Source organism: Platalea leucorodia (assembly GCF_965183815.1).
Source record: "Platalea leucorodia genome assembly, chromosome: Z".
Taxonomy (NCBI): Eukaryota; Metazoa; Chordata; class Aves; order Pelecaniformes; family Threskiornithidae; genus Platalea; species Platalea leucorodia.
Genome location: NC_138858.1, coordinates 88626761 through 88654722, shown reverse-complemented (window position 1 = coordinate 88654722; position 27962 = coordinate 88626761). Strand labels below are relative to the sequence as shown.

Below are 27962 nucleotides of genomic sequence, written 5' to 3'. Positions count from 1 at the left end.
CACGTCCCTGTGTCTCCATTGCCCGTGTCACTGCATCCCTGTGTCCCTGTGTCCCCATATCCCTATGTCACCGCATCCCCATGCCCACATGTCCTTATGTCTCCCTGTCTCTGTGTCCCCACGTCCCCGTGTCCCCACATCATGTCCATGTGTCCCCATGTCACTGCATCACCATGTCCCCATGTCCCCGCATCCCCATGCCCATGTGTCCCTATGTCCCCGTGTCCTCACATCCCCATGTCTCTGTGTCTCCATGTCCCCGTGTCCTCACATCCCCATGTCCCTGTGTCCCCATATCACTGCATCCCCATGTCCCCATGCCCGTAAATCCCCATGTCACCGCATTCCCGTGTCCCTGTGTCCCTCTGTCCCCGTGTCGCTCTGTCCCTATAGCAGTCCCATACCCCCACACACCCCAATCCGGACTCCGCACTCCGCGCTTTGACTCCGCTCTGCTCCTCTGGAATCCAGGCTCCGCACTTTACCCCCGCCGCCCCGCCTCGCCGCGCATGCGCCGGCCACGCCCCCCCTCGGGGGCGTGGCCGGCGCATGCGCGGCGAGGCGGGCCGGGCGCGGCGGGATGCGTGGGGGTGGGCGATAGGGCCATGTCGCAGCGCGGGGGGGATCGCGATCGCGACCGGGAGCTTCAGTGGTCGGCGCGGAGGATGGGGACGTCGTTGTTACTTCAGCTGTCGGTGCACGAACGGGAGCTGGACCTGGTCTGCCTGGACCACAGTTACGCCAAACCCTGGAGCGCCCACCCCGACGCCAGCGCCGCTCGTCCCACCCGCATGCTCTTCCTCACACCGCGGCGGCAGCCCGGCACCGCCCTGTGAGCCCGCGGCGGGGGGTCCTGTGGGGCTGAGGGGCCTGTGTGGGGCTGGGGAGGGGCCTGTGGGGTGGAGGGGGGAGAGTGTGGGGCCTGGGGGCCGGGGCGGTCCTGAGGGGCCTGTGTGGGGTTGGGGGGGGTCCTGAGGGGCCTGTGGGGCGGGGGGGGGGCTGTGAGGGGAGAGTGTGGGGCCTGGGGGCCAGGGGCGGGTCTGAGGAGCCTGTGTGGGGCTGGGGGAGTTCCTGAGGGGTCCTGTGGGGTGAGGGGCCTGTGTGGGGCTGGGGGGGATCCTGAGGGGCCTGTGGGGCAGGGGGGCTGTGAGGGGAGAGTGTGGGGCCTGGGGAGTCCTGAGGGTCCTATGTGGGGCTGGGGGGGTTCCTGAGGGGCCTGTGTGGGGCTGGGGGAGTTCCTGAGGGGTCCTGTGGGGTGAGGGGCCTGTGTGGGGCTGGGGGGGGTTCTGAGGGGCGTGTGGGGCAGGGGGGGGGGCTGTGAGGGGAGATTGTGGGGCCTGTGGGGCGGGGGGGGTCCCGTGGGACTGGGGGGCCTATGTAGGGACTGGGGGGAGCCTGTGGGGTAGATTGTGGGGGTTCTGTAGGGATGAGGGGCCTGGGGGGTTTCTGAGGGGCCTGTGGGGCTGAGGGGCCTATGTGGGGACTGGGGGGGAGCCTGTGGGGTAGGTGGGGGAGGGTCCTGTGGGAGTGAGGAGCCTATGTGGGGCTGGGGGGGGTTACTGTGGGGCAGGTGGGGGCGTCCTGTGGGGCTGAGGAGCCTATGTGGGGGCTGAGGGGGGGTCTTGAGGGGTCTGTGGGGCAGTTGGGCGGGTCTGTGGGGCTGAGGGGCCTATGTGGGGCTGGGGATGTCTTGAGAGGCCTGTGGGATGGAGGGGTCTGTGAGGGGAGAGTATGGGGCTGGGGGGTCTGTGAGGGGAGAGTGTGGGGCCTGTGGGGCGGGGGGGTCCTGAGAGGCTGAGGAGCCTATTTGGGAGCTGGGGGGGGTCCTGAGGGGTCTGTGGGGCAGGTGGGGGGGTTCTGTGGGGCTGAGGGTCCTGTGTGGGGCTCGGGGGGTTCCTGAGGGGCTTGTGGGGCAGGTCCTGTGGGGCTGAGGAGCGTGTATGGGGTCTGGTGGGGGTCCTGAGGGGTCTGTGATGGGAGAGTGTGGGGCAGGGGGGAACCTGTGTGAGGGCTGGAGGAGGTCTTGAGGGGTCTGTCAGGGGAGAATGCTGGGCCTGTGGGGCTGGGGGAGCTGGGTTATGTCCTGAGGGGTCTGTGAGGGGAAGGTGTGGGGTGTCCTGTGGGGCTGGTGTGGTGGTGGGGGGAGAGTGTGGGTCAGGGAGACTAGAGCAGGTTATGGGATCCGTGGGGAGCAGTATGGGCTGTGGGAAGGCGTGGGGGCTGAGTTGGGGGTCTCAGCTCGGCGGCTTGGGGATGGGCTTGGGGCTGGTTTCATGGCCTTGGGGTCGGGGTGGGAAGCGGGGTTGTGGCCAGGCCTCTATGATTTCTTTTAGGGTCAGGGTGTGGGGCTGGGCCTGGGGTTACGGGTGAGTGTGGGGTGAGAGATAGGAGTGTGCTCGGGGTCTCAGCTCAGGGGCTTGGTCTTGGAGTTCAGGGGGCTGCCTGGGCTCAGGCTGGGAATAACAAGATACCTGCTTATGAAGCTCGGTGGACTTTTCATTTGAAAGCACGGCAGACCCCAAGGTGAGCGATCCCCTTCTCTAAACTCTGATTATTCCTGACAGTGAAGCAGATATCCCCATCGATGTTGAGACGGTGACACCCACGCCTGTGCCGCTCTATGACAACCAGAAGGCGCGCAGCGTGATGAATGAGTGCGAGCGCCACGTGATGTTCGCTCGCACAGATGCTGACGCCCCTCCGCCACCAGACGACTGGGAGGAACACATCAACAGGTACCGCGGGGATAGGAAAGAAAAGAACAACCGCTCTTGCATGGTGTGGGGTTTTTTTAGTGTGACTCGACATGCAGTGACATTCCCGAGCTGAATAATGTTCGAAGAAAATGAATTCTCATGTCCAAATTCCTCGCCTGCCTGCTGTGAAAGCTGTCGACCTTAATGGTAGAAGCTGGCCCAGCTGTTGAACCTCTCCACCATTTCATGTGACCCTCCCCTCTGTTTGGAGGAGGCTCAGACAGTGAGTTGTTAGATTACATGTAGATTCTTAATTCGGCCATATTCCAAAATCAAAAATTAAAAATGAGGCTCTGCACATATTGCACCCTATTAAAAACCCTCCCTGTAACTGTAGTCAATCCAGTTCCCGGTCTTGATGTTATGAGGAATGGAGTTGTGTTTTCCTGGACAGTTTGTCTGAGAAACATGGCGATAACCTATGCCAAAAGCAGTGATTATTTTGGTCTTACTTATTGCTTCTGCTGTTACCCTTGCCTTTCTGATGCTTGGATGTTCACTGACACACCCTACTGATGTTTAAAACCTCGTGTTTTTTATTGAACCATCCCTTCACTTAAATCCTCAGTAGCAAAACTCACTTTACCCATAGACCTACATCAGTTCTTGAGGCTGCAGTCACAGCCGATGGCCAGCTGTGCTGCCAACTGCCTTTGGGATTGGGCAGCAGCTTGCAGGACCTGGATGTCTGTGTAACAGTGACCTGCGTTACCTCTCTGGTTTTCTCAACAGGACGGGTTGGACGATGGCCCAGAACAAGCTATTTAATAAGATTCACAAAGCGCTGCAGTCTGACAGGCTGGCTCGCTTGGCTAACGAAGGGGTAAGGTCATTTACTGCCTATTTCACTTTCTGGCAGAGTTGCTGCCTGTGTGTTTTTATCAGTCCTTCCTACCAAAGCCCAGCTGTGTCAAGATGAAAGTCTTGGCCTTTGGGTCATGTAGCCTTAAAAACCAGGCAGCTCTGGGCTTGTTTGAGGCATGATTTTGTCCTCGCTGCGAGGATGTTGGTCTTTGCTTGCTCCCAGAGGACTTCAGGTTGCCCAAGCCAATACTTTCCTGTGGCTTGGGATGCATGTGGTGTCCTTGATTTTTTTCCATAACTATGTGTTTTTTGTTTTTTTTTTTTTTTTAATTCCTGGTTTTTAGGCTTGTAACGAGCCAGTCCTGAGGAGGATAGCAGTGGACAAATGTGCTCGGAGGGTCCGCCAAGCTCTGGCTAGCGTGAACTGGGACACAAAACTGATCCAGTGGCTTCACACAACATTAGTGGAAACCCTCAGTTTGCCAGTGCTGGCTGCTTACTTGGATGCTCTGCAAACGCTTAAAGGAAAGGTGATAAAAGCAGTGAAAGACTTTGCTATCACTTATAATGTTCTCCCTTAACAAAGCTCATTAAAGGAAGCTGATGGAGTTTTTATCCTTCTTTGGAGTGGCTGTGTGCATTTTCTCAGTCCTTTCTGGCCTCTGGTTTCAGATCCCCACCCTAATTGACAGGATGCTGCTCTCCTCTACTGCGAAGACGGGGGCTGCAGGTGCCGAGGCTCTGTCTCTGCTGCTGAAGAGACCTTGGGACCCAGCAGTGGGTGTCTTGTCGCATAATAAACCGGTGAGTACCTCCTGGGTCTTGCAGGGAGCAAGAGGCTGGTCTCACATCAGCTTTATTCTTCCCATCCTCCCGCTGTCCTCTTCCTTCCGCCTCTGTCTTGCTTCCTGGGCTCTTCTCCTGCTTTAGACTTGCAAAATGAGAGGGACTCCTTCTGTTGGACACATTCTCCCGGTACTATCCTGAGGTAGTTTTGGCTGGGGAAAATGCGATCAGTTAATGAGCTATGCAGGATCCCTCCTGCTTCGTTGTGCAGGCCAGGCTGGGCAGCGAGGTCTCGGGCAGGGAAGTTGCTTTCCCTTACACAGCTCTTTGTTGAACTTTGTAGAGCAAATTGCCTGGTTCCCCACTCATCCTGATTGCTTCCTCTGGACCCTCCAACTCCATGTTCCCCACTTCTCGACGGCACCGATTCTGGCAGTCCCAGCTTTCCTGCTTGGGAAAGGTTTGTATAGTTGGTTTTGAAAGGAGAGAAGTTCAAACTAGCAGCTGTGCTAGACTGCAGCTGCTGAGCTTGTTTTTATAAGCGTTCAGTGCGCCAAAATACTTGGCCCTGCTGAAAGCAGAGGCTGGCGTCTGCCACCTGCAGTGTTTACCATTTGAGACACTGCACAGGGGATGAAGTTGCCGAAATCCAATATGTTTGTGGCCTCTTGCCGACCAGAGTCATCCATCTTCAGCAGTTTAGATTGTATCATTACTGTTATTAAGAATTGATGAGTCTTCTGGTAGGAAGAGGTTGGAGGAGAGAGACTACAGGTCACCTTAGTCCTCTGCCTGGATACAGAGCTGCTCGCTCACTTCCTAATGTGGTAGATACACTGGGTGTGTAGGAGCGAGGTGAGTAGCAGAGGTTGTCTCTGTGGGGAATCCTCTATTTCCTGTGCTTTAGTAGCTCGAAGTGAATCCTGGGGGAAAGAGGGAGAGAGAAAGCACAAGTTCAGGCATAAACTGGGTTCCAGTCTGTGCTAATTGTTGTCGGTACCTGTTATCCCCAGTAATGCCTTCGTTATTTATCAATCTTTCATTTCAAACCGCAGGTGATTCCCATCGCTACCCACCTGTTGAACAACGGCAGCGGGGTGGGAGTGTTGCAGTGTCTGGAGCACATGATCGGGGCGGTGAGGGGCAAAGTGGCAGAGGTAAGTAAGAGCGATGAGCGTATTGCGGAGCCTTCGCTGCTCCCCTCAAGCTGTTCGCCTTGCCTGTAGGTGCTGTGCCGCCCCAGTGCATCGTCCCGTTGTCTGTCCCTCTTCTCCATCCATGTCTTTTTTTTCTTCTGTAGATTCACAACCACTTCTCTCACAAGCCGATCATCCTGATTGGGTGGAACACGGGTGCCTTGGTGGCCTGTCACGTAAGTACGCGATTCCTTTGCGTCCACTGGACAGCTTCAGTTCAGAGTTAGATTTAAGTTACTGTTGCATTTAAGGTTCTGCTGGGGTTCTTCTTGTCCCTTTTCTCTTTCCAAGGCCTGGCTTTGAGACAGACATCCTTTCTAGTTGTGGGGGCATAAGCAATTTGAGTCATTCAATGTTTTTTCCTCACTCTTCTAATCAACAAAGCAAAGTCTAAAGATGGAAGATATTTCTGTGCCTGGCAGGAGCCTGGCAAAGCAGCCTTCGCACGCTCGATGCACTTGACTGCCAGGATGCTGACTGTTGCTTTTTTCTACTCAGGTTTCAGTGATGGAGTATGTCACTGCAGTTGTGTGCCTTGGATTCCCACTGCTCAGCATTGATGGCCCCAGAGGGGTAAGGACCAAAGGGAGATGGAACCATCTAAAGAACTGTATTTTTTTTTTCCTTTTTAATCTCCCTAGATTGTTTCATAGAATCGGGCTTGGAAGTCCAGTGATAATTGGAAGACTTTTTTGAGGAGTGTCTGTGTGATTTTTGTTTGGAGGAGCTGTGCCCAGCAGGAAGGACTGTTGCATTCATAGTGGGATTCTTGATGGGACAGCAGGTGTGAGAAGTCCTGTGTTTGCTTGTCTCTGCTGTGACACGTTCTTGCAGCTCCTTCCTGGGGTCTTATGTGCGGATCACTTGTTAACTGTGTCATTTGGCACCAGAGATGACAACTTGGGTTGATTTATATGGAGCCCAAGTTGCTTCTTTGTTAGCTGACCAGGGTGTGACTGGGTTGGGAATGATTATGGTTGTGCTAATGAAATGGCTAACTCTGAGGGTAGTGGAAATCTGTATAAAAGGCATTTGCTGGAGCACGGTGCAGCTCTCGAGCAGAGTTTTCTTCAGGACTGGGTACAACTATGTAAATCCCATTGGGGGCTCACCCCAGGAATCTTTGCTGTTGGCGCTTCTTCAGTCTTACACTAGGTTTGTGCGGCAAAAGCTTGGAAGGGGGAAAATGCAGTGAAATGGGGTTACTGAGGGGGAGGGCATCAGTCTCGGCTGTTAATGAGTAACAGCGCTATGTACTCATTCAGCTTTTGAGTCAGTCTTTCTCACGAGATGTTTAAATGAACCACACAATTTATACTTCTCTCCTTTCAGGACGCAGTTGGTATGTACTGGGATTGCATGTGAAGCGCTGCCTGCCCCTGTGGCACGTGCCTTCCCTTTTTGGAAATCCTCATCTAATTCCCGTGTCCTGAATCAGTCCTTCCGGATTACAGTTCCCCTCACTCTTGCAGGATGTCGATGACCCCCTCCTAGAGATGAAGACCCCTGTCCTCTTTGTGATCGGTCAGAATTCCCTGCAGTGCAACATCGAAGCGATGGAAGATTTCCGGGAGAAAATACGAGCTGATAACAGCATGGTGGTGGTGGGAGGAGCAGATGACAATCTCAGGTAACGGTCTGCGAGGTGGATACTCTCTTCCCAGGAACACTGGGCAAGATCTGAGCGTGCTGCATGCAAAAACAAAACAAAACAAATTTGGTACTGAAGATAGATGAGAAGTGCATAAAAATGCTCCATCAAGGTCAGCTTTGTTACTCAAAACCTGGTATTGAGGGTTGGTTTTCTGTGATAAATCTGCATCGTTTCTCCCAGTGGTAAGTTAAAGATTCAGGGTACAGTGTGGTATGACCCTAGAGCAAGTATTTGCTTTTTCATGCCACCCCTGGCTCTGGAATATGTAGCTTTTGGAGGCTGTGCACAGAGTTGGGGAAAGGGAGGCTCTAAGAGCCTTGCAGGAAGCAAGAAGCTCTTAAGGTTTCAGTAAACTGTGGAGCTTGTTCTCCTGTCACACTTGTGTGTGGTTGGAATAACTGCACCACAAGCCTGAGCAAGTCGTGTATGAGAATAGGGTTGGCCTGATGCTAGAGCTGGACCCAGCAGTGCACACAAGGTTTTGGAGCATCATATAAGTCAGAAATCTATAGTAGGGATAATCAGTAAAGGAGAGAAAAGAAAGAAATGTGAAACTCCCACACTGGGTCTGAAGACAAAGCTCTGAAAGGAAGGAAACATCATATTTGCTTTGCAAAATGCTTTGGGATGTTGGGCCTTTTTCCTGAGTCATCGAAGTTTGTCTCGGCACTTCTGAGGGATGAATCTCGTCTTTCCAGTAGACGGTGCTCTTGAGTTGAGAGCTGACGGAGCTGGCTCTTGCCTTACTCTGTCGAGCTGGGTAAGGGAGCGACCTTGCTGTCGCTTGAATATTACTCTCAGGTGAATGATGTTGCTAGTGTGAAAGTGGAGAACCAAATGTGTGTTGACTTCCATCTGTTTTTTTTAAATAGGATAAGCAAAGCCAAAAAGAAGTCAGAGGGCCTGACCCAGAGTATGGTGGACAGGTGTATCCAGGTAACCACAGAAATCTTCCTTTTACACCTCATATCTATTAAAAAAAAAACAAAACCAAAACTGTGCTGAAATGTCTCGGTGACCACAAGTTATAACCTTACTGCCAGGATTGGTTGGATGAAGGTAATCTCCTGAGTGGGATTTTGAAGTCACTGTCTCCTTCCAGGAGGAGAGACGTGAGCTTCCTCGTAGTGCGCCTTAAAGAAAGAGCAGTTTTCTGAGTCTTCCCGTGCATCTGCCTGGGGAAGCAAGCAGTACTTTTGGCATCACTGGAGAAACCATTGTGTTTCTTTCCTGTGCATCAGAAATTATTGGAGTATGAGCTTTAATGAGAAAGCCAAGGTCTATCTGTGAGGTTTTACGGTTTCTTTTTGTGGGATATTAGATCTAGAGAGCCTTATCCGTTTGTCCCTTTGGGAATTTTTTGTTCTTTTTTTGTTTCAAGCTGTGAAGATCAGTTGTTTAGAGACATGCATGTCACTTCAGACTAGCTATTTGTTTCATCCTTCCCAGGATGAAATCGCTGACTTCTTGACTGGAGTCCTCACCCGAGCAGAGAGCCACTCGGGCTCCGATCCCCGTGACCTGGATGCTGAGAAGAAGAAGAAGCCGCGCGACTCCACCAGGAGGGATCTGTCGTTTGACTTGCCGGAAAGAACCAGCAGGCCTGCCTCGCCGGCAGCCAAAGTGCCCGCCTCACCTTCGGGTTCGGAGGTGGGGATTTTCTCTGGGGTACTTCGAGCTGGGGAAGGCTGAGGTTGTGTAAAGAGATGCTTTTGTACTGCTGAAATAGGGGGCGAGAGGCGTGGTTAGTGGTGGAAGAGGGAGGTGAGAGGATACGGAGGGACTAATGGCTTGCGGTGGGGCAAACGAGCCTTCAGAAATAGATCTGCTCCAGTAAAAGGATGCACGTTCTTGCCTGTGTGCTGCTATGCTCAGGGTTACGACTGCCTCTTAGGGAGACGTGGGGGTAAGAGGTGTACCTTCTCTTTGAGCAGGACTTATCCAGCGTCTCCAGCAGCCCCACTTCAAGCCCCAAGACTAAAATGGCTGCTGTGTCCTCCATCCAGAAGCCCAGCCAGATGGGCACCACGCAGCTGCTGAAGAGGCAGGTGCAGAGGACGGACACTGTCCTGACGCACAAGCAGGCACAAGGTAACACCCTGCAGCTTTCCCACCCTCTTCCCTCTTAGCATCCGGATTTTTGGTCTCTGCCTGTCCTGACGTGTGTAGGTTTTTGTCTTCTGAGTCCTGTCTTGGAATTCCAAGCTCCCTGTGGCAGTTTTCTCTACAGCTTGGTCCCCCGTCGCTGTCATCCGAAGGCAGCAGCCTGCAGAGGATTGAAATTAGTTTGGAAATGGTGTTCCCGCAGCTGCAGAGCCTTGCTGCTGTTCCAAGTGGGACGGATTTTGACTTGCTCTGGCTGACCAAATCACCTCATAGCCGTGCTCAAATTCTTTTTCAAGTGTGAGCCCCTTGACTGGTGTCTCATATCCTTGAAGGCTGCGTGGGAGGGAGACTAAAGGTACTCAGGAGATGATTGAGGCTATTGAATTGTGACTGAAACAGTGGAGCTTGGGTAATTACAGAGTCATCTTGCATCAAATCTGCTCTGAATAAGAAACTGGCTTGAGCTCTTTTTTTTTTTTTTTTTTTTGTCCTGTTACATGCTGATTAAAAACCTTACAGTGCAGCTTCAGTCTGATTGTGAATGCTGTGAGTGTAGGTAATGATTTTGTTGATGATAACCCCTTCTGGCAAATGTCAGTGGCACCTGGGGAATAGTTCTCCATCTTCCCTTCTCTCCTTGTTTCTTTGCTCAAGACAGACTTGAACAGGCTTGTTGTTGTCTCCTGCAACAGTGTGACCCTCCACATTCTCTAAAGTCTTTCTCTAATGCAGGAGTAGCCTCCAGGGGGAAGTTGAAGCTTGGATCTGCCTTAATTTCTCAGACCATGGACTAAAGAAATCTATTCCTTTGTTGTTGTAGTTGAGGGAGGAAGTTTCCAGATAGCATGTGGGAGGCAGGAGGAGGGTCGGTGGAGTGGGGTGTGTCGTGGCTGCCTTGTTTTGTCAGGAGCGCTGTTGCAGCGTGGCTTCTGGCCTGCGTTTTGTGGCCGTAGCTGTTCAGGGATGTGCTGGCTGATGTCTCCCAGCTGCTCTCGGCTTCTCCGCGCAACTGCTAGGTCAAGCTAGCCGCGCCTCTCCCAGCCAGGCCTGGGCGCCGGACCTTTTCCCGACGGCTGTGGGGCTGGAGAGGGCTTGTGCTGTTGGGACATGCTCTCTGTGAAAGCTGGGATGATGCCCCTTCTAGTGTCGGATGTGCTACGCTGCCATCCAGAGAGGAGGTCGGTGTGTCTCCGTTGTGCCCCGTGGCTGGAGAAGTCATGTCCGGAGTTCTCTGCCTGCCTGCCTGCTCCGAGGTCTCTGTCTGTGGGTCGCAGTGGTGTCCCTGGAGTTCCCTGTCCCCCTCTAGAGCCAGGCTGTGATACTGTAATTCTCTCTGATTCATTTCAGCTCAGTTTGCTGCTTTTCTGAAACAAAACATGCTGGTGAGGAAAGCTCTTCCTCCTGGCACCTCTTCATGTCTCTTTGGTGAGTATCTCCTCACTTCTCACTGTCTCTCTCTGTCTCCCTCCTTCTCTCTGTCTCTGCTACCTTCTTTCATCATCATCCTCTTCCCTTGCATTGGTTTGGGGATGTGGCCCAACGTGTCCCCTTGTCCCGCTGCTTTTTGCTTTCTCATTGCTGTATTTGAAGCTAAAGCAAAGGGCTAGCTGAGAGCATTAACTTCTCCCGAGCTCTTCCCCTTTCCCTGCTCCGGTGGGTAAATACTGCTCTTCGAGCCGTGTAGTCTGGCGGCTGGTTTGCTCTGATGGACTAAGGCTTTGTAGAGGATGCCGTGACTTTTTGTGATGGTGAGTTTAACCCTTGCCTGTGCTGGGGCTGACAAAGGGATGTGGACACCAGCCTGAGAGACTGCCTGTGTTGGTGGGGTGTCTCAACCACGTGGAGCAGCAAAGGGGCTGTCAGTGGGAGCAGAAACAAGGGGCTGCCAAGTGGCTTGGAAGGAGCAGATGTAGACATGTGGAGCAGCGTTTCTTGGCCAGAGAGAGTTAAGAGAGGAGCAGAGAGGTCAGGGAGAGGGATGGCTTTGGGAAGACGGTGATGTGGTGGGAGAGGGGTGCTGTCTGGACCAGGAGGCACGCGGAGGTGAGCAGTCTTTAGTGCTGTGGTCTCTCGCATTGGGTGCTGGAGCACGCGGAGAGGTGGACCTCAGTGTGTGCGGTGCTCTGAGGGTTAGGGATCGAGGGGGCAAGATCCACAGCGAACCTAAAGATGCATTTTGCCGTCTCGAATGGCGGTGACTGTGTGGATCTGGGATTAGGAGAGGACAAAATCCAAGGCTGTGGGAGGCTGTGGTGTCATCACATGAGCTGTCAGTGTCAGTTCTCCATTCGGGTGACCCCGGGACGCTGAGAGTGTTAACATGGGTTGGAACTGCCTCTCTGCAACACCCCAAATGCTGGTGCTTTTAACTCAACGAGGCAAGTGCTGCATGCAGAGAAGCTGGTGGTATTTTGGCATGCTGTGTAGAGATTCCTAAGATACAGGCTCCCTGCTTGCCCTGAACACACACGAGGTATGGTCCAAAGTGCACGTATACAACAAACTCCTGAGGCAAGTATTGGCCCGAGCTGGTTGTTTTAAAGGTTTCTTTCTCCCTTGAGCCTTGTTTTGTGTTCTCCCCTGTGCGATGAGGTTAGCCTGGGAGCACACAGGGAGCCCTGCGCTTATCCGGAGTCCTCCCACCCAGTGTCTGCTGGGAAGAGAAACCATGGTGGATGTTACCCCGCTGGTGGGGAGATGTGGAGAGCCTGGCACCAGCCTGGCCTGCCTTTTGATAAGATCAAAAGCTAATTAAGATCTCTGGGGTCGTTACTGCTTTGGCTCAGCTGCCTGAGCCGTGAGGTAGGAAGCTGGGGTGCGTGCGTTGGGAGCGTTCGCAGTTGTTCTGGGAGCGGGGTGCTTCTCCCGAACACGCAGCCAGCCCTTCGCAGTGGGGGTCTGCGTTCCCCTGCGCGAGCAGAAGCAGGCTCTGCTCTCCTTCAGTGGGGACACAGAGGGACGTTGGGTCACTGCTCGCCGATGCTTTGAGGGGCACCTAACGCCACTGCCTGTGCATGTGCCGTTTCACTGTCCTGCTTGGCTGGTGGCACTTTGGGGAGGGGGCTTTGGTGCCTGCAGTCTGTGCACGCCTGATGAGGTCTCTCTGAACGGTGATTTGGACCATGCATGTTTGCAGGTGGGTGGGAGGCACGGGAGCGTTGCACGAGTGTCACGAGTTAACACGCTCGAGCCACAAGTCCGGTCATCGATAGCAGCACAGCAAGCTTGGCACTTGTCTTGGGGACCAGAGCGGCCCCGAAACACTTGGAGTCACCTGACATTTAGGGATTTGGCTGCAGTCTTGTCCTACACCCACAGTTCAGAGGTATGCAGGTGGTGTGATACGCAGGGAGCGGATACATACATATACACATGCACATCTATATATCAATTTCATATAATATATCCATATCTATCTATATATAAATAAAAAGGTATGTGCATCTTGGCCTCTAGGCTGTTGAATACATGGCGTAGATGCCCAGGACCATCTGTAAAGAGGAAGTTAGCTGGCTCAGCAGTGGTCTGCAGAAGCTCTTGATGGAGAGGGCTCTCCATGGCTTTGAGCGAAGGCTGTTCGCCCTTGCTGCACATCATGGCAGCACTCGGGCGTAGTGGCAGCTGCCTTTCTGAGCGCTGCCAGGCTGCGAATGCCACAGCGGGAGGCAGATCTGCGCGCTCATTTCGACCCAATCCACCAGCATTTCAGGCTGGGGCCAGACACTCACACGCCAGCGGTGGGAGACGTGCGGAAAACGGATGGGCAGGATGTGGCAGCTCGTGACTGTGTTTTGTTCCTGGGCTGCCCGGAGGCGCTTGTCATGGGTCCTCTGTGCTTTTTTGGATAGCCCTGGCCCCGGCAAGCTCGTGCTCTAGGCAGAACGAAACGGATGTGACAGATCAAGGACATGGCAGCAAAACAAGCTGTTGGTGCAGAAGACAAATCTCAGCTCACGGCTTTTCTCCCCTAGTACCGAGCAGCGTAGGGTATGTGGGGGCTTGGCTTTGCTGCAGCACCTTTTCTGCTCATGGCTGCTTCGCTTAGTGCCTCTAAGAAACCTGTATGCTTCAGTCCAGCTCCTGGAGGGCCGGTTACGAGCGCTGGAAGGGATGTGCCGAACAATAGGCATGCAAGTACCTTGGCTGGTGTGTCGGAGGAGCAGGCAGGCTGAGCATTGGCAGTACACCTGCACCAGCTCTGCAAGTCTCTGTGCCCTCATCCCCTCACCTGGAAATTAGGGGTGTTGGAGGGGCCTGATGCCAGGATTGATTATGCCGCGCTTTGAAATGAAAAGTGTTTATGTGGAGATGTGGTATCGCTGTAGGTATCCATTTTTCTTTGCTGCAGAGGCAAGACAGACATTATATGCTGTCCTGCCTTAGCCTTTGAGTAGCTTAAGCTAAGTCCTGGCCCTAAGACAGCAGCTTAGGGCAAGCAGAAGTCAGTGTAGGTGGTGAAAAGAAGCAGCGTGGGTTCCTGGTGCATGGGAGATGGGTAAGGCTGGCATGGAGGGAGCTGTGGAAGTGTGCATGGGCATGTGTCCCTTCTCCACGCCTTGGTGCGCACAGTGGAGCAGCACTGACCTCGAGGGATCGGCCATCAGTTTTCAAAAAGCTACTTCTGTGTCCCCTAGTTCCAGTCTCCTCAGAGCACTCGGAAGGGGCTGAGAAAGATGATGTGCGTATGCAGCTGAAGAGGCATCAGGCCCCCAGCCCGACCCAGTGCACCAAATCTTCCAAACGAGCCAAAATCAAGGTGACCATTGTCTCTCACGGAGATGCTGCTGGCGTGGGGAATGGAGCACCCCTCACCACCCAGGCAGAAAGTGAGTTGCGATTGCATAGCCGCTTTTTAACCGGAGAGCGGGGTCGTGGCTGTGCCCAGACCTGCTCCTCTGGGGCACAGCGTGGGGAGGGGAGGGGAGCTGTGATTTTTATTATTTTTGGAGGAGTTAGCAGTAGAAAACAGACGGAGGCTCAAGGTGTGAGTGACTTGGGGGTAGCTGGGGAAGCATGGGGGCTGACAGCACGTAGGAGCTTGGCAGAAGCCTCTCTTTTCCGTAGCAGTTGGGATTGCACGCTCCAGCGAAACGCTGGACTGCAGCCTTGTGAGCTGTGAGGCGAATTTTACACCTCCCTCTGAGGCATCAAGCTGCTGCTGGAAGCAGGATGCCGGTCCTGGCGGACCCCTTGCTCCAAGTAGGTCATGCACGTCTCCAGTTCTGCTGCCCGCTCCTGTGACTCCTGCGCGAAGCTCTCACCTGGAACGTGCCCCTGCTTTAGGGATGACGGCGATGTTCCTCCCTCTGGAAGACCTTCGTGCGTTCAGACTTCATGAATCAGCTGAGTGCCCCGCTCTGCTGTTCCCCTTTGGGCCTGAAGTCTGGCACAATATGTGTTTGATACGCGTATAAATAAACCCCAGCTCCTCTCCTGCCTCTGCGACTGGGAAAACCCACTGCGACGAGCGTTGCCGAGGTCCCTGCAGTCCAAGAAGAGGTGATGTGCTCCGTCGTCTTCCCCTTGAGCCTTTGCAAGGGAGGCCAGAAGCTTTGTCTGCTGTCACCCTCGTACCTGAAGGATGTTGCCTTGTCGCTGGCCGTGCTGGCGTATATGACTTCTTCACATGAGAGTGCAGAGCCCCAGATTTGTAAAGCAGTTGCTCGTTATTAGCGTTAGCTTGATGCGGCGCAGGACTGAAAGGTCAGCGTCTCCATTCGGATAGGAAATCAGAGGTTTTTGAAGCTGAGAATTAATTCTGCTCCTTTGGAGGCATCTCTCAGTTAATTTAACAGTTGTTTTGAACTGTGAAAATGAACTAATAAATACAATTCCTTTTTTAAGGTTACAGTTTATCTTCTGGCAGCTTTGAAAATCTCTGGTTTCCGGAATCTTTTTTTTAATTTTCCAAACTTTACTTCTTTTCACAGAAAGGAAATGAATTGCAGAAGTTAACATGAACCAAAACAAGAATTCCCTCTTACCGTGTGTGAGCAGGAGGAATGCACAAGACAAACGCAGTTGTATCCCAAAATGCCGCAATAAACCAATATTGTCACTCCTCGCATCCCTGTGTATTTTGTAAAGTGTCTCTAAAGAATGCTTACAAAATCAACCGCTAGTGACCAGCCAGATCTGAATTAATCGGTTGAGGCGGTAGACCTGCACCAGGAGGAGGGGATTAGTGGAGATAATGTTTAGGAGAGAGGTTTGCATTTGGTGGTGAGGGCCTGAGATTTCACTGCTTACAGATTTTGAAGCTGATTCCGTCAATCCGGTCTGTCGTAACACTTCCACAACAGCAGCTTTCTGGTTTTTATTCGCAACTCTGCTCTGTTTGATACTTCCGATCTCCTGTAGCGCGGTGGCTGGAGTGTGTGTTTATGGCTGCAGCGGAGGTTTCCTTGAGAAGATGCTTTGCGAGCAGGACGAGCCCACAGCCTGCAGCGCTGTGTCTGTGGGTAGTTGCGTGAGAGAGAGGGAATCCCTAAAGACTCGTGGAGGAGAGACAGTGAGGTTTCTTCTTTTTCTTTTGCAGTTGTCGCTGGAAAGCCGGTCCCCATGGCTGTCGGCCAGTCTGTGTCGGGCGCAAAGGAGCTGTCAGGGCTGCTCACCACCCCCAAGTGAGTGCCACTTTGTTTTTTACAAGCTGTGGGTCTTCTTGACAGCCTGCTGATGGGAAGCACTGCAAGAGGGTGATTTCTGTGTGTGGAGCTTTCTGGTATCTTGCTTATGACTGGAATTTTCTGAAGTGCAGGAGACTTTTAGGCTCCTGAAAACTATTTGTCAACTGGCAGTCAAGTCTGAGAATGGCAGAATTGGGCAGAAGTAGAGGGTATTGTGGCTGTTTGGCTGTATTTCTATATGGTTTCCCGAATCCAAGTTTGCTTGTCTCTGTCTTTTGAATGACTGTGATGTCTTTGCCAGAAATTCAGTGTTGTCTTTAATCCTTCCCTTCATTCCCTCTAACGGTCAAGCATTTTTTTTCCAAAGACAGGGGAACGAAGCCTCAATATCAGTTCATGAAGTTGATTAACTGGCCATAGGGATTTCTGTTAGAGAATGAATCTGACGTTGACACCTCATGTCACTCTTTTCCCTTTTAATTCAAACCAAGCTTTGGAGAAACGGACTCTGACTATCTGGGAGGGGAGAGGAAGAAGAGCTGTTCTCAAATAGAAAGTAGGTTTTAAACGGGAAACGTTTCGCTGCAAGGTAGATTGCTTTTGCGTAGGATGACACAGCTCTTGCAGCAACTAGGCAGGTACACACATGCTAACAAGCTCGCCTCCAATTTGGAAATATGTGGATTTTGCCATAGGTGCTCCTTGTTCTAGCTGCCGCAGTGGACACAGGGAAACTTCTCTTGCTTTGGGTTTTTGTAGCTCGTCAACTGCCTTACGCTTCCAGGAGTCCCACTTGGTTGTGTTAGGCCAGTGACAGCTCGCTGTCAAAGCCATCTCTCCCTGCCCTGTGCAGTTCATCGTTAACTGGACTCTTTCTCTTCTGCTCGCTTTGTAGGCTGAGTTCAGCAGCAGAAACCTCCTCCACGAGTCCTGCTCCGTCTGCCGTGATCCCCAGCAGCACGGTGCCCAGTGCTTTCCATGCCCTGCAGAGCAGGCTGGTGGCCAGCAGCACCCACTGCGTGCAGGCCCAGCCAGCCAGTACCCTCCAAGGTACCTGCCTCTCTCCATGTCTCTCTTGTGAATGTAAAAGGTAAACCAGGTTCAAAATCATTTGGTGGATTCTCTTTCTTGCATTCCCTGTTGCTTTGGGTTTGGCTGAGGCAGCATTTGTAGTGCTTTGCTATTGCAGAGCCTGCAGAGATACAGTGGGACGCTATAAAGCGAGGCTAAAGGCGCAGTAGGTGACCTGTTAATTGCGTCATTGGTACGTAATGATGCCTTGAGATACCAAACCCGACCTCCTCTTGCCTCCCGGGTTTCACAGCTAACCTCGTTTGCAGCTGCAGCAATGAAGTGTGTAGAGCAGCTGGGAGGACCCCCGCTGACCTCGAGGCAGGCTGCTTGGGATGCTGCTCTTTAAAGAACAGTTTTGCAGACACCTGCCATATGACAGACCTGGAATTTCGTGCTGGTGAATTCCCTAAGCCTGATTTCTTTATTCTTTACTTTTTTAGGAGCAGCATCTGCCAGCAGCCTGCTGCAAGGGCTGAGCTTCAGCCTGCAGGATATCGGGACCAAGTCATCAGCCCTTCCTGCTAGCGTGGCTGCTGCTGGGCCACCCGTGCAGGTATGCAGCCGGCAAACATCAGAGATCCCTCTCTGCGGGGAAGCTGTATGGAGACTAAAGCGGTAGGAGTCAGAAGGAACCTAGATAGGGCATGTTTGCTCCAGAACCAGAAGAGATGAGGGATGGTAGGTATGAACTACAGCTAGAAAAATGCATCCAAGCCTTGGCGGTGTGCCAGGGGCTAAGGATTCCCGTAAGTGGCATGAGTTCTAGGAAACAGGGCTGTGGGAAGTTGTTTCTAGGCAGCCACCGAGAAAACATTGAGAAAGAGTTGGAGAATGGATGGAGAGGAGAATCAGTGATCTTTCTCCTTCTTGTTTTTCTGGGAAAACACACGCCTGTGACCTCTCAGGCAAGCTCCCCATCCCTGCAGTTTGAGTGACCTCTTTCAGGATGGGTGGAGCCACTGTTTGTCCCAGTCATGCTTTCAAGTTGAAATGAGCATGTGCAGACTGGAAGGGACAAGTTTACTTGCCTGTAGACCTGCTTGTGGCCACCAGAATGAAGCATGGAAACTCTGACCTCTAAAGACCTCTAGCTTCTGCATGAGGGAGAGTCCGTGCCATCCCGGCATCCCCTTTCCTTCCAGGTACTCACTGCTTCTGCTTCTCCTTCCAGACCTCAGCTGTGAAGACACCCACGCCTATCCAGAACCTGAGTGCCATAACCACGGGCACCGGCACAATTGTCCGCACCATCCCGGTTGCCACCTCTTTGTCGCTGGGAGCCTCGGCAACTGGGAAGCCCACGGCCATTCATCAGCTGCTGACAAATGGGGGACTGGCAAAGCTGGCCAGCACTCTCCCTGGCTTGGCTCAGATCTCCAACCAGGCAGCAGGTGAGGGAGAAGGGGGACAGGCATGCAATCACCCCAAGACCAGCATTTCCAAAGCTTATTTTGCCTTTGAGCCATAGCTATGGACGGCTGCATGTGCTAGGAATTTCTGATCAGCTGCTCTTTCCATTTCTTGTAATGGAAAGAGGCTTCTGATGCAGCCCCCAGTTGGTGAACGTGACCTCCGCAATCCCCGTGTCTCAGGGACGTCTCGCGTATTTTCTAGGCTTGAAGGCCCCAACGACCATTACTGTGACGCTGCGTGGGCAACCCAGCCGCGTGACCACGCTTAGCCAGGCTGCGATGGGGACTGTCCAGCCCCAGCTCGAGGAGCAGCCGATGCAGACCCAGGCACCTCAGGTAATTTTTGGCATCTTCTCTGTAGCAAAAGCACCCGCTGCTGCTCTTCTGAGCTTTTTCTGACCATCGTAATCAAAGGCAGATATAGCTGTCATGGGGAAAGTGTTCTTGGTCACATCTCTTGGGTGTGATGAGCTTTGTTGCTTTGCTGAGGCTGCACAGAAAGAGGCCTCGCCAGGCGGTGGTTAAGAGGACACGGGTCATCTTCGTGTCTGTTAGTGGCAGGGTCGATTGTGCTCGATATCACGCTAGTACTGCACTGAGGGAATCTCGGGAATCTCTGGCTAGACTTTGAAAGCTGACATAAGCATGGAAATTGTTACTGAAGCTCCAGGCTTTCTTGGCAGTAACAGGTTTTGGTGAGAAGAGGAAAGCTGCTTGTAGAGTGTTCAGGCAGGAGAGCGCTGTTGTGCTGTCTGGAGCCGTATTCCTCTTGAAAGTGCTGCTTCTGACTGTTAGATGCCCTGATGTGAGGCTGGGCCCTGTGGGTGTTGGGGATACTGTACTATTTCCTTCTGCAGGTCCCCGACTCCTGCTCTTTCTCACTGCCCTGCTGTTGAAACCGATTTATGAAGTGCTGAGCCTGCGCTCCAAGGTCGTACCTGTTTGATACAGATCTCCTTTTGGAGGTGGATCACTGACAGCAGGAAAAGCTCTTACTGTTTGGACTCTCAACGCGTGCCAGGTCCTGTCTCAGGGATCCTGGCTGCCTTCCTGCTTCCTAGATTAAGCGTTGGTGCGGCTGAATTGAAAGCACAAGATGTCAAGTCGGAGAGGGGCTTTTTGTTGTTGTGAACGTAGTGGTCTTGGGTACTGTAACGTGGACCTCTCAACCCCAAATCCTGCAGGTAGCAAAAGGGATGAATGTACTGCAGGTGTATCCTTGGGCTTCATCCTAAGCCACTGTCAATTTTGAGATGGATCCATAAATGTGAGGGCGGAAAGGTTGGCTCTGACTCCCTGCAGAGGATGGGTGGTCAGCGGTGGCTGTGATGTGCCATCAGCAAGGTTGACCCAAGCTCGGATGGCTTCCCCATGGTCCTGGCTCCGGCGCTGTACAACACTCAGGTCTCTCCTGTAGATGCTTTCCTGGATGTGGGGATGTAGGAGAAAACAGGCAGCCCAGGCCTGTGGTCTTCCTCAGGGGACTGAAGGAGGCATTGCAGGAAAAGGGCTCCTGGTTGCCTGAGTGTGTACTGAGGGGCATAACTGACTGTCCAACAAATGCTGACTGTAGTGATTTGAGGCAGGCATTTGCAGGGAGAAAGTAGTTCAAAGAACAAGTCAACAAGCTGCCAGAATGATAAATGCTGCAGCTTGGGCAGTCGATCGAGCGTGGAGCGTCCAGTGGGGATCAAGCTCCAGTTCCCAACAGGGATTAACAAACTGGCACTGAAGGCTGAGGATCCCAAGATCATTCCAGATTGGCAGGGTTGGTTTGTTGGTTTTTTTTTTTTTTTTCCTTCCCCTCTTGCATGTGATTTTCCCACTCTTGATAGCGCTAATGCAGGTCCCGAGCAAGTAAGCTGGCGTAGGAGAGGCAGAGCAATCTTCGCTTTGTAGATGAAGCTCTGTTGTTTTGGTCTCTGTTGCTGGGCTGGCTCGAGTTGTGGGCAGCATTGTGGAGGCAGGGAGCGTGCTTCTACTCTTTGCTGCTGTCTGCAGAGGCTGTTTGAGGTTGCTTAAAGCCCTGAGATACATTTAGGGAGGCTTTATTCTAAAAGTGAAGCCTTTGGATAGAAGTTGGGTAATTAATACTTAATTAACAGCAGCAGCCATAAATCCTTAATTTGTCCTTCGCTGCTTTAGAGCTGGCATTGCATCCACCATTGCCAGTAGTTTCCACACAGGGTCCTGGTTTACTGCTAGTTAAAGCTCAGCTTTGGGAGCATCCACCTCCTTCCTCCCTTGACTTTCTGTGTTTCTTTCAGTCACTTCGCTAGTGCGACAGAGCCTGCGAGCATTGGCAGAGCTGAGCTTAGAGCCGGCTAAGGTATTGTTCAGAAACACAGAGCTAGTGACACTCAGTGCAGATCCCACCTAAGCAGCGGGTGAGTCGCTTTCATCGGTCTGAAACTCTTCATCCGTGTTGGAGGCAGTTTTTGTGCTCTTCAAAGGCTGTTCAACCGTCAGAACTGGCTTGCTTTCCTTTACGTCCTTTGTTACGTTTGAGAGACCCTACATATCCAGCAGAACAGTAACTCCGCAGCGTAATGAAACGTGGTACAGATCGACTCCAGGGTTAACGAGTTCATGTACGGGTTAATGTTTTAAGGCGGTGGCACTTGGAACTGGATATTGGATTGTACGCTGTGGCTTTTACCTGCAATGCTGAGCTTGTGTGTTCAAGGTAGGGCTTAATTGTGTGGCTGGCTGCGAGAGTTGCTTCAAAAGCAAACTGAAAGCTGGCTTTTACAGGAAATGGAATGAGCTGTGTGTTTTTGCAACTAATTATAGCCCCTGACATCAGCTCGTGTGTACCTTTAGCACATAGGATTACGTAAGCTAACAGGGCTTCCTGTAAAAGAGCAAATTTACAAAAGGCTTCAGGGGATAACAGCCGAGGGCTTAAACTGTTGTGTTTCTGTTGTCGGTTGGGTTCCCTTTGAAATTCCAGCTGACTCCAGTGTGCCTGTGCAGGAAGCGTGAAGCCCACGCATCGGCTGTGTGCTGTGATTTTTAAATTCTGGGGGCTGGGGCGATGCCTGTAGCAGCTGAGATGCGGTTTGAGTGGGTAACTTTTCCTTCCCCCGTGGGCATTAAATGGGAGGCAGAAGACTGAGGAATCTCCCTGGGGAGTTTGATGCAAATGCTTTCTATGAGTAGCAGAGTAAGAAGAAGCAAGAGGGTTTGGGTAGCTTTAAAGTGAAAATATGAGCAAGCTTCAGCTTCTCTTTTCAAGAAACCGCTCCACAGTGGTTTGAACATTGCTTTTTGTATGGGTTCTCCCCTGCAGCGTGGTTATATCCTGATAGTAGCTCCATAAAGTGTGGAGTGATGCTCATGCTGGGTCACGCTCTTGTTTTCTGCTTAGTGGCATGAAGATTTACTCTGCGATGACTGGAGCTGCAAGGTGAGGTGTCGTGGTTTGAGCTTTGGGCAAGGGTCTCCCCCAGATGCCACGAGGAGAGCTCTGACTCCAGCCCTTGCTGCTGCCCAGAGCCGGCTGCTGGTGGTGGATGTGCTGTAAGCAGGCAGTAAACATCTTTCTTATCCTGGAGTCTGACCCTTTCCACTCCCAGGGGCAAAAATATTAATTATAACTAACGGAGCACTGTTAAATTGCTGCACAAGGCACGGAAAAGTAGGCTGCCACTTGCACGAGCATCAGGTTGGGAGGCTCAGACTTAAGCTTACGCGGTGCTTGTCAGTGGTGGAGGAAAGTGAGCAAGTTGGCTGAGAGAAGTGTGACCGAAGAGCTGAGTTTCTGCTTTTGTAGCTGGAAAAGCTGCTTTGGAGCTTGAATTATGTCAGCTCAGGGCTGTGAGGGCTCCCAGGGAGAGCACAGGTGCGCATGCAGTTGGCTCTCTGCCGTGTCAGATTGTGGATGCACCTGGACAGAGTTCAGGCAAGTGAAGCTGACCCAGAGGTGTTTGAAGAACCCCTCGAATGGGGGAATTTCCAGGTATTTGACTGAAGCTTGTCGGTGCTCTCCAGGGTGTGCTGTCATCTGCCTTAGGACACAAATCCAGACTCCCCAGTTGTCCTAGTATTGGATATCCGTGGACTTCTGGTGGACACTGGTGCTGTGTAACCCGCTGGTTCTTGTCAGAGGGGCTTGTACATCTTCGTCAAGCAGGAGGAAAGCTCTTCTGATGCAGAGGATGGTGTGTGCTCTTCCAGTCTTTGCTGGGCTTTCACTGGTGCTGCTGGTAATAGCGCGTCATTCTTGCAAGTGGGTCTGCACGACGTGGGAATCGTTCTTGAGCTCCTGGCTGTTGCTTCACTATTGCTGCAGAAGAAATGAGAGCGGGACTGATTTCTCTGACAGCCAGAGATGGGGATAGAGCCATCCCATTCTGCTCCAGAAAAAAGCAACGAGTTTGTGCCAGTCTCAGCCCAAGCACTGACAGTGGTGTCAGCGCTGCAGATGACACCATCATGCTTTTAAAATACAGATCTCTGCGGATTTTCTTTCTGTGCGTATTTTTCCTTGAGTTTGGTAATGACTGATCAGAGTGTGAGGGCAAGGCTAGAAGAAGCAGGGAGAGGGTGTGCTCTGACTTTTTTTTTTTAGGTGAGGGCTAGTGCAGGTTCCGAGGAATGTTTGCAGCCCCCCGCAGACGGGGCACTTCCAGTAGCTCTCCGTTACTTTAACCCTTCCAGGCTCCAGACGGTGCTGTTGGGAACCTGGCCGCCCCAGCTACCAGCGCCGCCTCTCCTGGCAAGCTGCTGTCTCAGATGGATCTCAGCAAAGCCCAGGCTGGCGCAGAGATGGCTCCTGCCGACCCCGCGGCACACCTGACCGCCGCCGTGGCAGCACCCGTAGGTGAGGCGCATGGCAGTCGTGGGGCGCGGGCAGCCGGCCTGGGGACCGGAGCGGAGGCCGGGTTGGAGCCATGCCGCCGGGTGACGTGTGCGAAGTCATGCCGGGGAATAGCTGCCTGAATGCTGCTTATTTTTAAGCCTGTTCCCTTTTTTTTTTTTTTTTTCCTGTCACCCCCCCCTTTAATTAGGCTCCCCCATGGTTTCTTTGCACAAAGAGTTTTGGCTCAGTGGAGCCGTTTTTGAGCAGTTGACAAAGAGCAAGGTGTTAAACTTGAGCCCAAGCACAGAAGGGATTATCTGCAGTTTGTGTTTAGGGCCCCCGTCATGTGTTTGTAGCGCTAAGCGCTCTCCCTGCTGCCTACATTTATTTACCTTGCCTGGGGAGAGCAGACCCATCCAATTACAGGTAAATAAATATTGCACAGCCACTACCCAGCCAGTAGCCTCAGCCTTAAAAAAAGTGAAACTGACACAAAGCGGTGATGCAGTCCATTGTATCCTCAAAGGCTTCTGTACCAGAGAGCCCGCTGCCAGCCGAGCCAGTGTTTTCCTTTTCCTTGGTCCAGCGGATTTCCAAGCAAGTGGCAGGGTGAGCAGGTAGTCATCACTCAGGCTGCATCTGGAGGATGACGTTCAGTGGGGCTGTGCCAGTTTCCCAAAGGGCAAACGAGGCAGCTCTGGAGTGTGTGTGTTTTACCTCGCAAGTCGGCTTTCCTTGCAGGCATTAAACCCAGCTAACCGACCTCTGCAGACCCTCACGCTCTGCTTGTCTCTCCCAGGACTCAGCAGGGAGGTGCAGAAGCACCGGGCTTAGGTCATCTTCTGTGTGCTCTGTCTTGTTCCTTTTGTTATTTGTCATAGCTAGTGGACGAGGTTAGGTTTGTGGAGAACTTTACCTGCTTTCGCTGGAGGTTCAGGTTGGCTTTGCATCCCGTGGGGAGGACCAGTTTGTAGGAAAGCTGCTGGAGCAGCAGGGTGGACTGGGATGTTAGCGCAGAAAATTTTCCAGATTCTTAGTTTTGTGGAGTGGTCGTTGCCGATGTCTTACCAGCATCATCGCGTGTCCGTGCCGCTTCCCCAGCCTGCGTAGGCCTGTGTGGAGTCGCCTGTTCCTGCCGTCCTCTTTCCCTTCCAGCCTCCCTGATTCCCTCCAGGATGGTGGGGTCGGTGGTCCCATCCTGCTTAGACAGTCGGTCGTCAGCCTTTGCTCCGTGCCCTCCCCCCTCGAGGCACTTCATTTCGGAGAGTCCCACGCTGCGCTGGTGGTGTTCGTGGCATGCTGTCACCGCTGATGAGTGCGAGGGACACCGCGGTGCATCTTGGATGCTGCTGTGTGAGAGGGATGCGGTGCTGCGTGCCAGCTGACCCGGCACGGCTGGGCGTGCTGCTTGCCCCTCCGCAGTGCGGGCTCCTGAGGGACGGAGCAAGTCGCGGCCTTGGGCGACTGCAGGGGCAAACCGCGGGCTGCTCCAGTGTGGGGTCTTTGTGGCCAGTGTTGTCTTTAACCAGCAACGGGTCTCCAGGCTTTTTCCCATCCCTTGAGCACATCTAAACCCAGTGATTAGATTTCAGTGAAGTCTCTCTCCCCTCTGCTGCTCTCCGGGCTGTGGCCACTGTAGATGCAGCTGGGGAGCCAACTCGGGCAGGGTAACCGCCATGATGCAACCTCTGCCGTTGCCTTAGAGCACAGAGGGCTTCGTTTCACAAAGCCTAAAGTCTTTTCGCTGCCTCCTGGGGTGGAGCGTGATGAGGGTCTGAGCACCCCCAGCGCTGCTGGCGGGACGGAGCTGGAGATGCCAGAGATGAGCAACAGCTTGCCTTGAGCCGGGCCGCCAAGAGCCAAGTGAGCTCAGTGTGGTCTGCGGCAGCTGGGCAGGTAGGACCGGGCAAGATGGAGCCTGCTTGGCTAAGGAAGAACCATGACGTCCCGTCCCAACGGGAGGGGACTTCTGGGGGGAGAAGATCAGACACGGAAGGAAGAGAGAGGCTTCCTTGGGGGATCTGAGCGGTCTAGGAGGGGAGCGGTGCTGATGGTGCCCGAGTTTGGCTGTTGTGCTTTCCTTGCCCAGGCTGTGGCAGCACTGGGGTTTGTTTTGGGGTCTCGCTCTGGAAGAGCGGACAAGTACAGGTCTTTCTGTTCACTCTGAAACCCTGCGACTCCACTGCTGCGGCTGGGGGCTGCAGCCCAGGGTGGGCACCACGTCCCCACGGCCGCTGACCGCGCTCTCCCCTTCTCCGCAGTGACCACCACCAGCCCCATGAAGACGCTCTACGTCATGTCGGACGCCAAGCTGTCTGCACTTACCAAGTCTGTGATGGGTGAGGCTACCTCTGTCCCCCTCAAACTGCCGGGCATCCAGCCTTCCTCCTCCTCCTCCTCGTCTGCCAGCTCTCCCACTGGCACTGTCACCTTCGCCACCTCCCCCCTGGCCAGCACCCCCAGCCCTCCCGGCAGCCTGGTACACTCGAAGGTGGGACCTGTCCTGCAGACCGCTTCCAAGACGGTCATCCTGACCTCGACGCTGGCCACGATGAAGGGCGATGGACCCCTGGGACACATCGGGGAGAAGGTCGGCTTGACCAAGAGTGCCGCCGCCCTCGGCCATGCTCTGGGGGCAGTGGAGACCCTGGGGAGGGTTCCCTCCGTGGTGGACGACGGGAGCACCATCATCCACACCAGAGAGGCTCTGGCCAACAGACACTTGCTGCCCCAGGGTGTGCTGCCAGGAGGGGCTGGCACCACGCTCATAACGCTGGGCAGCAGCCTGGCCAGCTCCTCCATCATCGCCACGGCGGGGCCCACGCTCGGCCAGAAGCCGTAGGGACCCCGGGACCCTCGGCTCAACCGGCACTTTGGGAAGACTGAGCTTGGCTGCGGGGTGGGAGAGGAGCAGCCCCATGGGCAGGGGGGGCTGATTCAGGCTGGAGCAAACTGAGGGGATGTTTTTCTGGTTTTGTTGCTGTTTAATAAAACTATTTTTGTTCTCCTTTACTGACTTCATTGCACATGTCCCTTCCAAAAGCATCTTTGGTTGCAGCTCAGCCCTTGACCGCTTTTGTCAAGGGCCAGTTTCTTGTGCCGTGAGGGCGTGGAGGGACAAAGCAGCCTTGTGCAGGCAGGGAAGGATCTGTGCTGTGGCTCCTGGGAGCAGGCTGGGCAGCAACCAGGGCAGCTCCTCCTGCCTCTGCCATGTGCCGGTACGTCCCTCCTCTGGGTAGAAGTTTCAACTGATTCCTCCTGCTATTGGGAATATTTATACACGCTGAAAAAGGCTCAGTTTTAATCTGCCCTGAGCCTTGACTAAACTTTTGCAGTTGTGTTTGCTTTGGCAAGCAGAGGTAGTGTGGGGCACCTGGGCAGCTTGTGCTTGAAATGAGAGAAGCAGCAGAAAGGGCGACACAAAGGTGCTGAGCCACAAAACGGGTGCCGAGATGATGAGGTGAGGCCGAGTTTGGCACCATCGAGGGTGGTTTGCCAGGGCTCAGGACAAGTGTTCCCCCCCGGGGCTGTCACTGGGCTCTGGGGTTTGTTTTCACAGGACAGAGCTTACGGCTGTGAATTGCTGGGTCTTTTTGTGGTTATTGGGGATAATCCCGATGCTCTGTACGCCTCCTTCCCGCGCTGTGGCTCTGCTGCGCCCCGAGCCCTTGACTATTGCTTCCCCAGAGGGACACGGGGCGTGATGCAACGTTTGCCGGCTGAGATGCTTTCGGGGAGCGTGATTCTTGGCAGACCGAGGGCCGCGGTACCGGGGCGGCCCCATGCTCCCCCTGAGGGCAGGCACGTTTCCGAAATCTCCGCTCACTTCCTCATCCTGCTGGCTCGTGAGAAGATCCTGGTTTTGGCTCAGCTTGGCTGGGACAGCACACGCTGTGGCAGAAGCAGGGATTTTGTTACAGGGGGACCGAAAACACAGCAGGAGAATAACTGTTTTCCCCTTTTTGGCTCGTCGTGAGAAGAGGGAGATGCCGTGAGTCCCTTCCCACCCCTCCTGGGCTATACACACGCCGCTCCAGGTGCTGTCCGGCTTTTTGGGGGCCTGTCGTGCTTTGCCTTCGTAGCCTCTCGCACACTGGACTTCGCGCTGCGACGATGGTGAGTAGCGGTCTTGAGGATGTTGAGCTTTGCCAGCACTCCAGACCCTTTCTTCCCTTTTCCCTGGGGTTTTATGGAAAAAAAAAAAAAAAAAAAAAAAAAAAAACAAAACAAAATAGCAAGACTTGGCTTTGCCAGCAATCTGCATTCAGCCCAGGCAAAGTTTCCTGCAGGGAAGGTCATGGGTGCGGGATGCCCTTGAACCCCAAGGCTGAGCTAGCCCCTGGCGTAGGGGGTTTGCTGATGGGATGCCACCAAACACAGTACCTTCTCCCCGAGCTGACAGCAATGGGAAAAGAGCCGGGATGAGCTTCAGCCTGCTCTAGCATCTGCGGGCAAGCACGTCTGTTAAAAACGAGGGTCTGCTGTCGATCTGCGGTGTTTTTAAGCAGCTCTGCTCTCTTTTCCAGGCTTGAAGTCACAGTTTCTCTGCTGCAATAACAGTAACAAGGCTGAGACACCCTTAGGAATGTGGTTATCTCCAGTGCCCTCACTCCCAGGTGTGGAGGCAGCTCCTCGTGGGAAGACTTGAGCTCCGTGGCCACGTCCTTGCTCGCAAACCGGGCTTGATGGTGTGTGTTTTGGCAGCAAAGCTCTCGGGGTACAGCCGGGGCCGTCTGCAGCGCAT

The 27962-nt window shown here is 53.4% G+C and overlaps 1 protein-coding gene across 7 annotated transcripts; it reads left to right on the top strand.

The window, feature by feature from the left end:
* The first annotated feature begins 552 nt into the window (after positions 1 to 552).
* On the top strand, positions 553 to 27956 carry KANSL3 (KAT8 regulatory NSL complex subunit 3). Of its 7 annotated transcripts, XM_082335692.1 has the most exons (22): positions 553 to 832; positions 2565 to 2735; positions 3489 to 3579; positions 3905 to 4090; positions 4233 to 4364; positions 4690 to 4806; positions 5402 to 5503; positions 5647 to 5718; positions 6041 to 6115; positions 7015 to 7172; positions 8069 to 8132; positions 8646 to 8846; positions 9131 to 9287; positions 13937 to 14128; positions 15841 to 15925; positions 16824 to 16978; positions 17443 to 17555; positions 18174 to 18393; positions 18617 to 18750; positions 23077 to 23239; positions 27199 to 27334; positions 27745 to 27956. In XM_082335692.1, the coding sequence occupies exons 1-22, from the start codon at positions 606 to 608 to the stop codon at positions 27773 to 27775; spliced, it is 2982 nt and encodes a 993-aa protein (XP_082191818.1). In that variant the 5' UTR covers positions 553 to 605; the 3' UTR covers positions 27776 to 27956. The 7 variants fall into 7 exon arrangements, 5 of the variants coding, with proteins under 5 accessions (XP_082191818.1, XP_082191816.1, XP_082191817.1 ...); XR_014230640.1 differs by lacking the exons at positions 27199 to 27334; positions 27745 to 27956 and adding an exon at positions 20682 to 22889 and having other exon boundaries at positions 23077 to 23152; XR_014230641.1 differs by lacking the exons at positions 27199 to 27334; positions 27745 to 27956 and adding an exon at positions 20682 to 20801 and having other exon boundaries at positions 23077 to 23093.
* Positions 27957 to 27962: the final 6 nt, after the last annotated feature.

Bases quoted from the DNA above. Each gene is read 5' to 3' on its own strand.
- KANSL3 (XM_082335690.1), top strand. From the start codon at position 606: ATGTCGCAGCGCGGGGGGGATCGCGATCGCGACCGGGAGCTTCAGTGG. The intron at 833-2,564 runs GTGAGCCCGCGG...TATTCCTGACAG, and splicing joins CGGCAGCCCGGCACCGCCCT to TGAAGCAGATATCCCCATCG. The intron at 18,394-18,616 runs GTGAGGGAGAAG...CGTATTTTCTAG, and splicing joins GATCTCCAACCAGGCAGCAG to GCTTGAAGGCCCCAACGACC.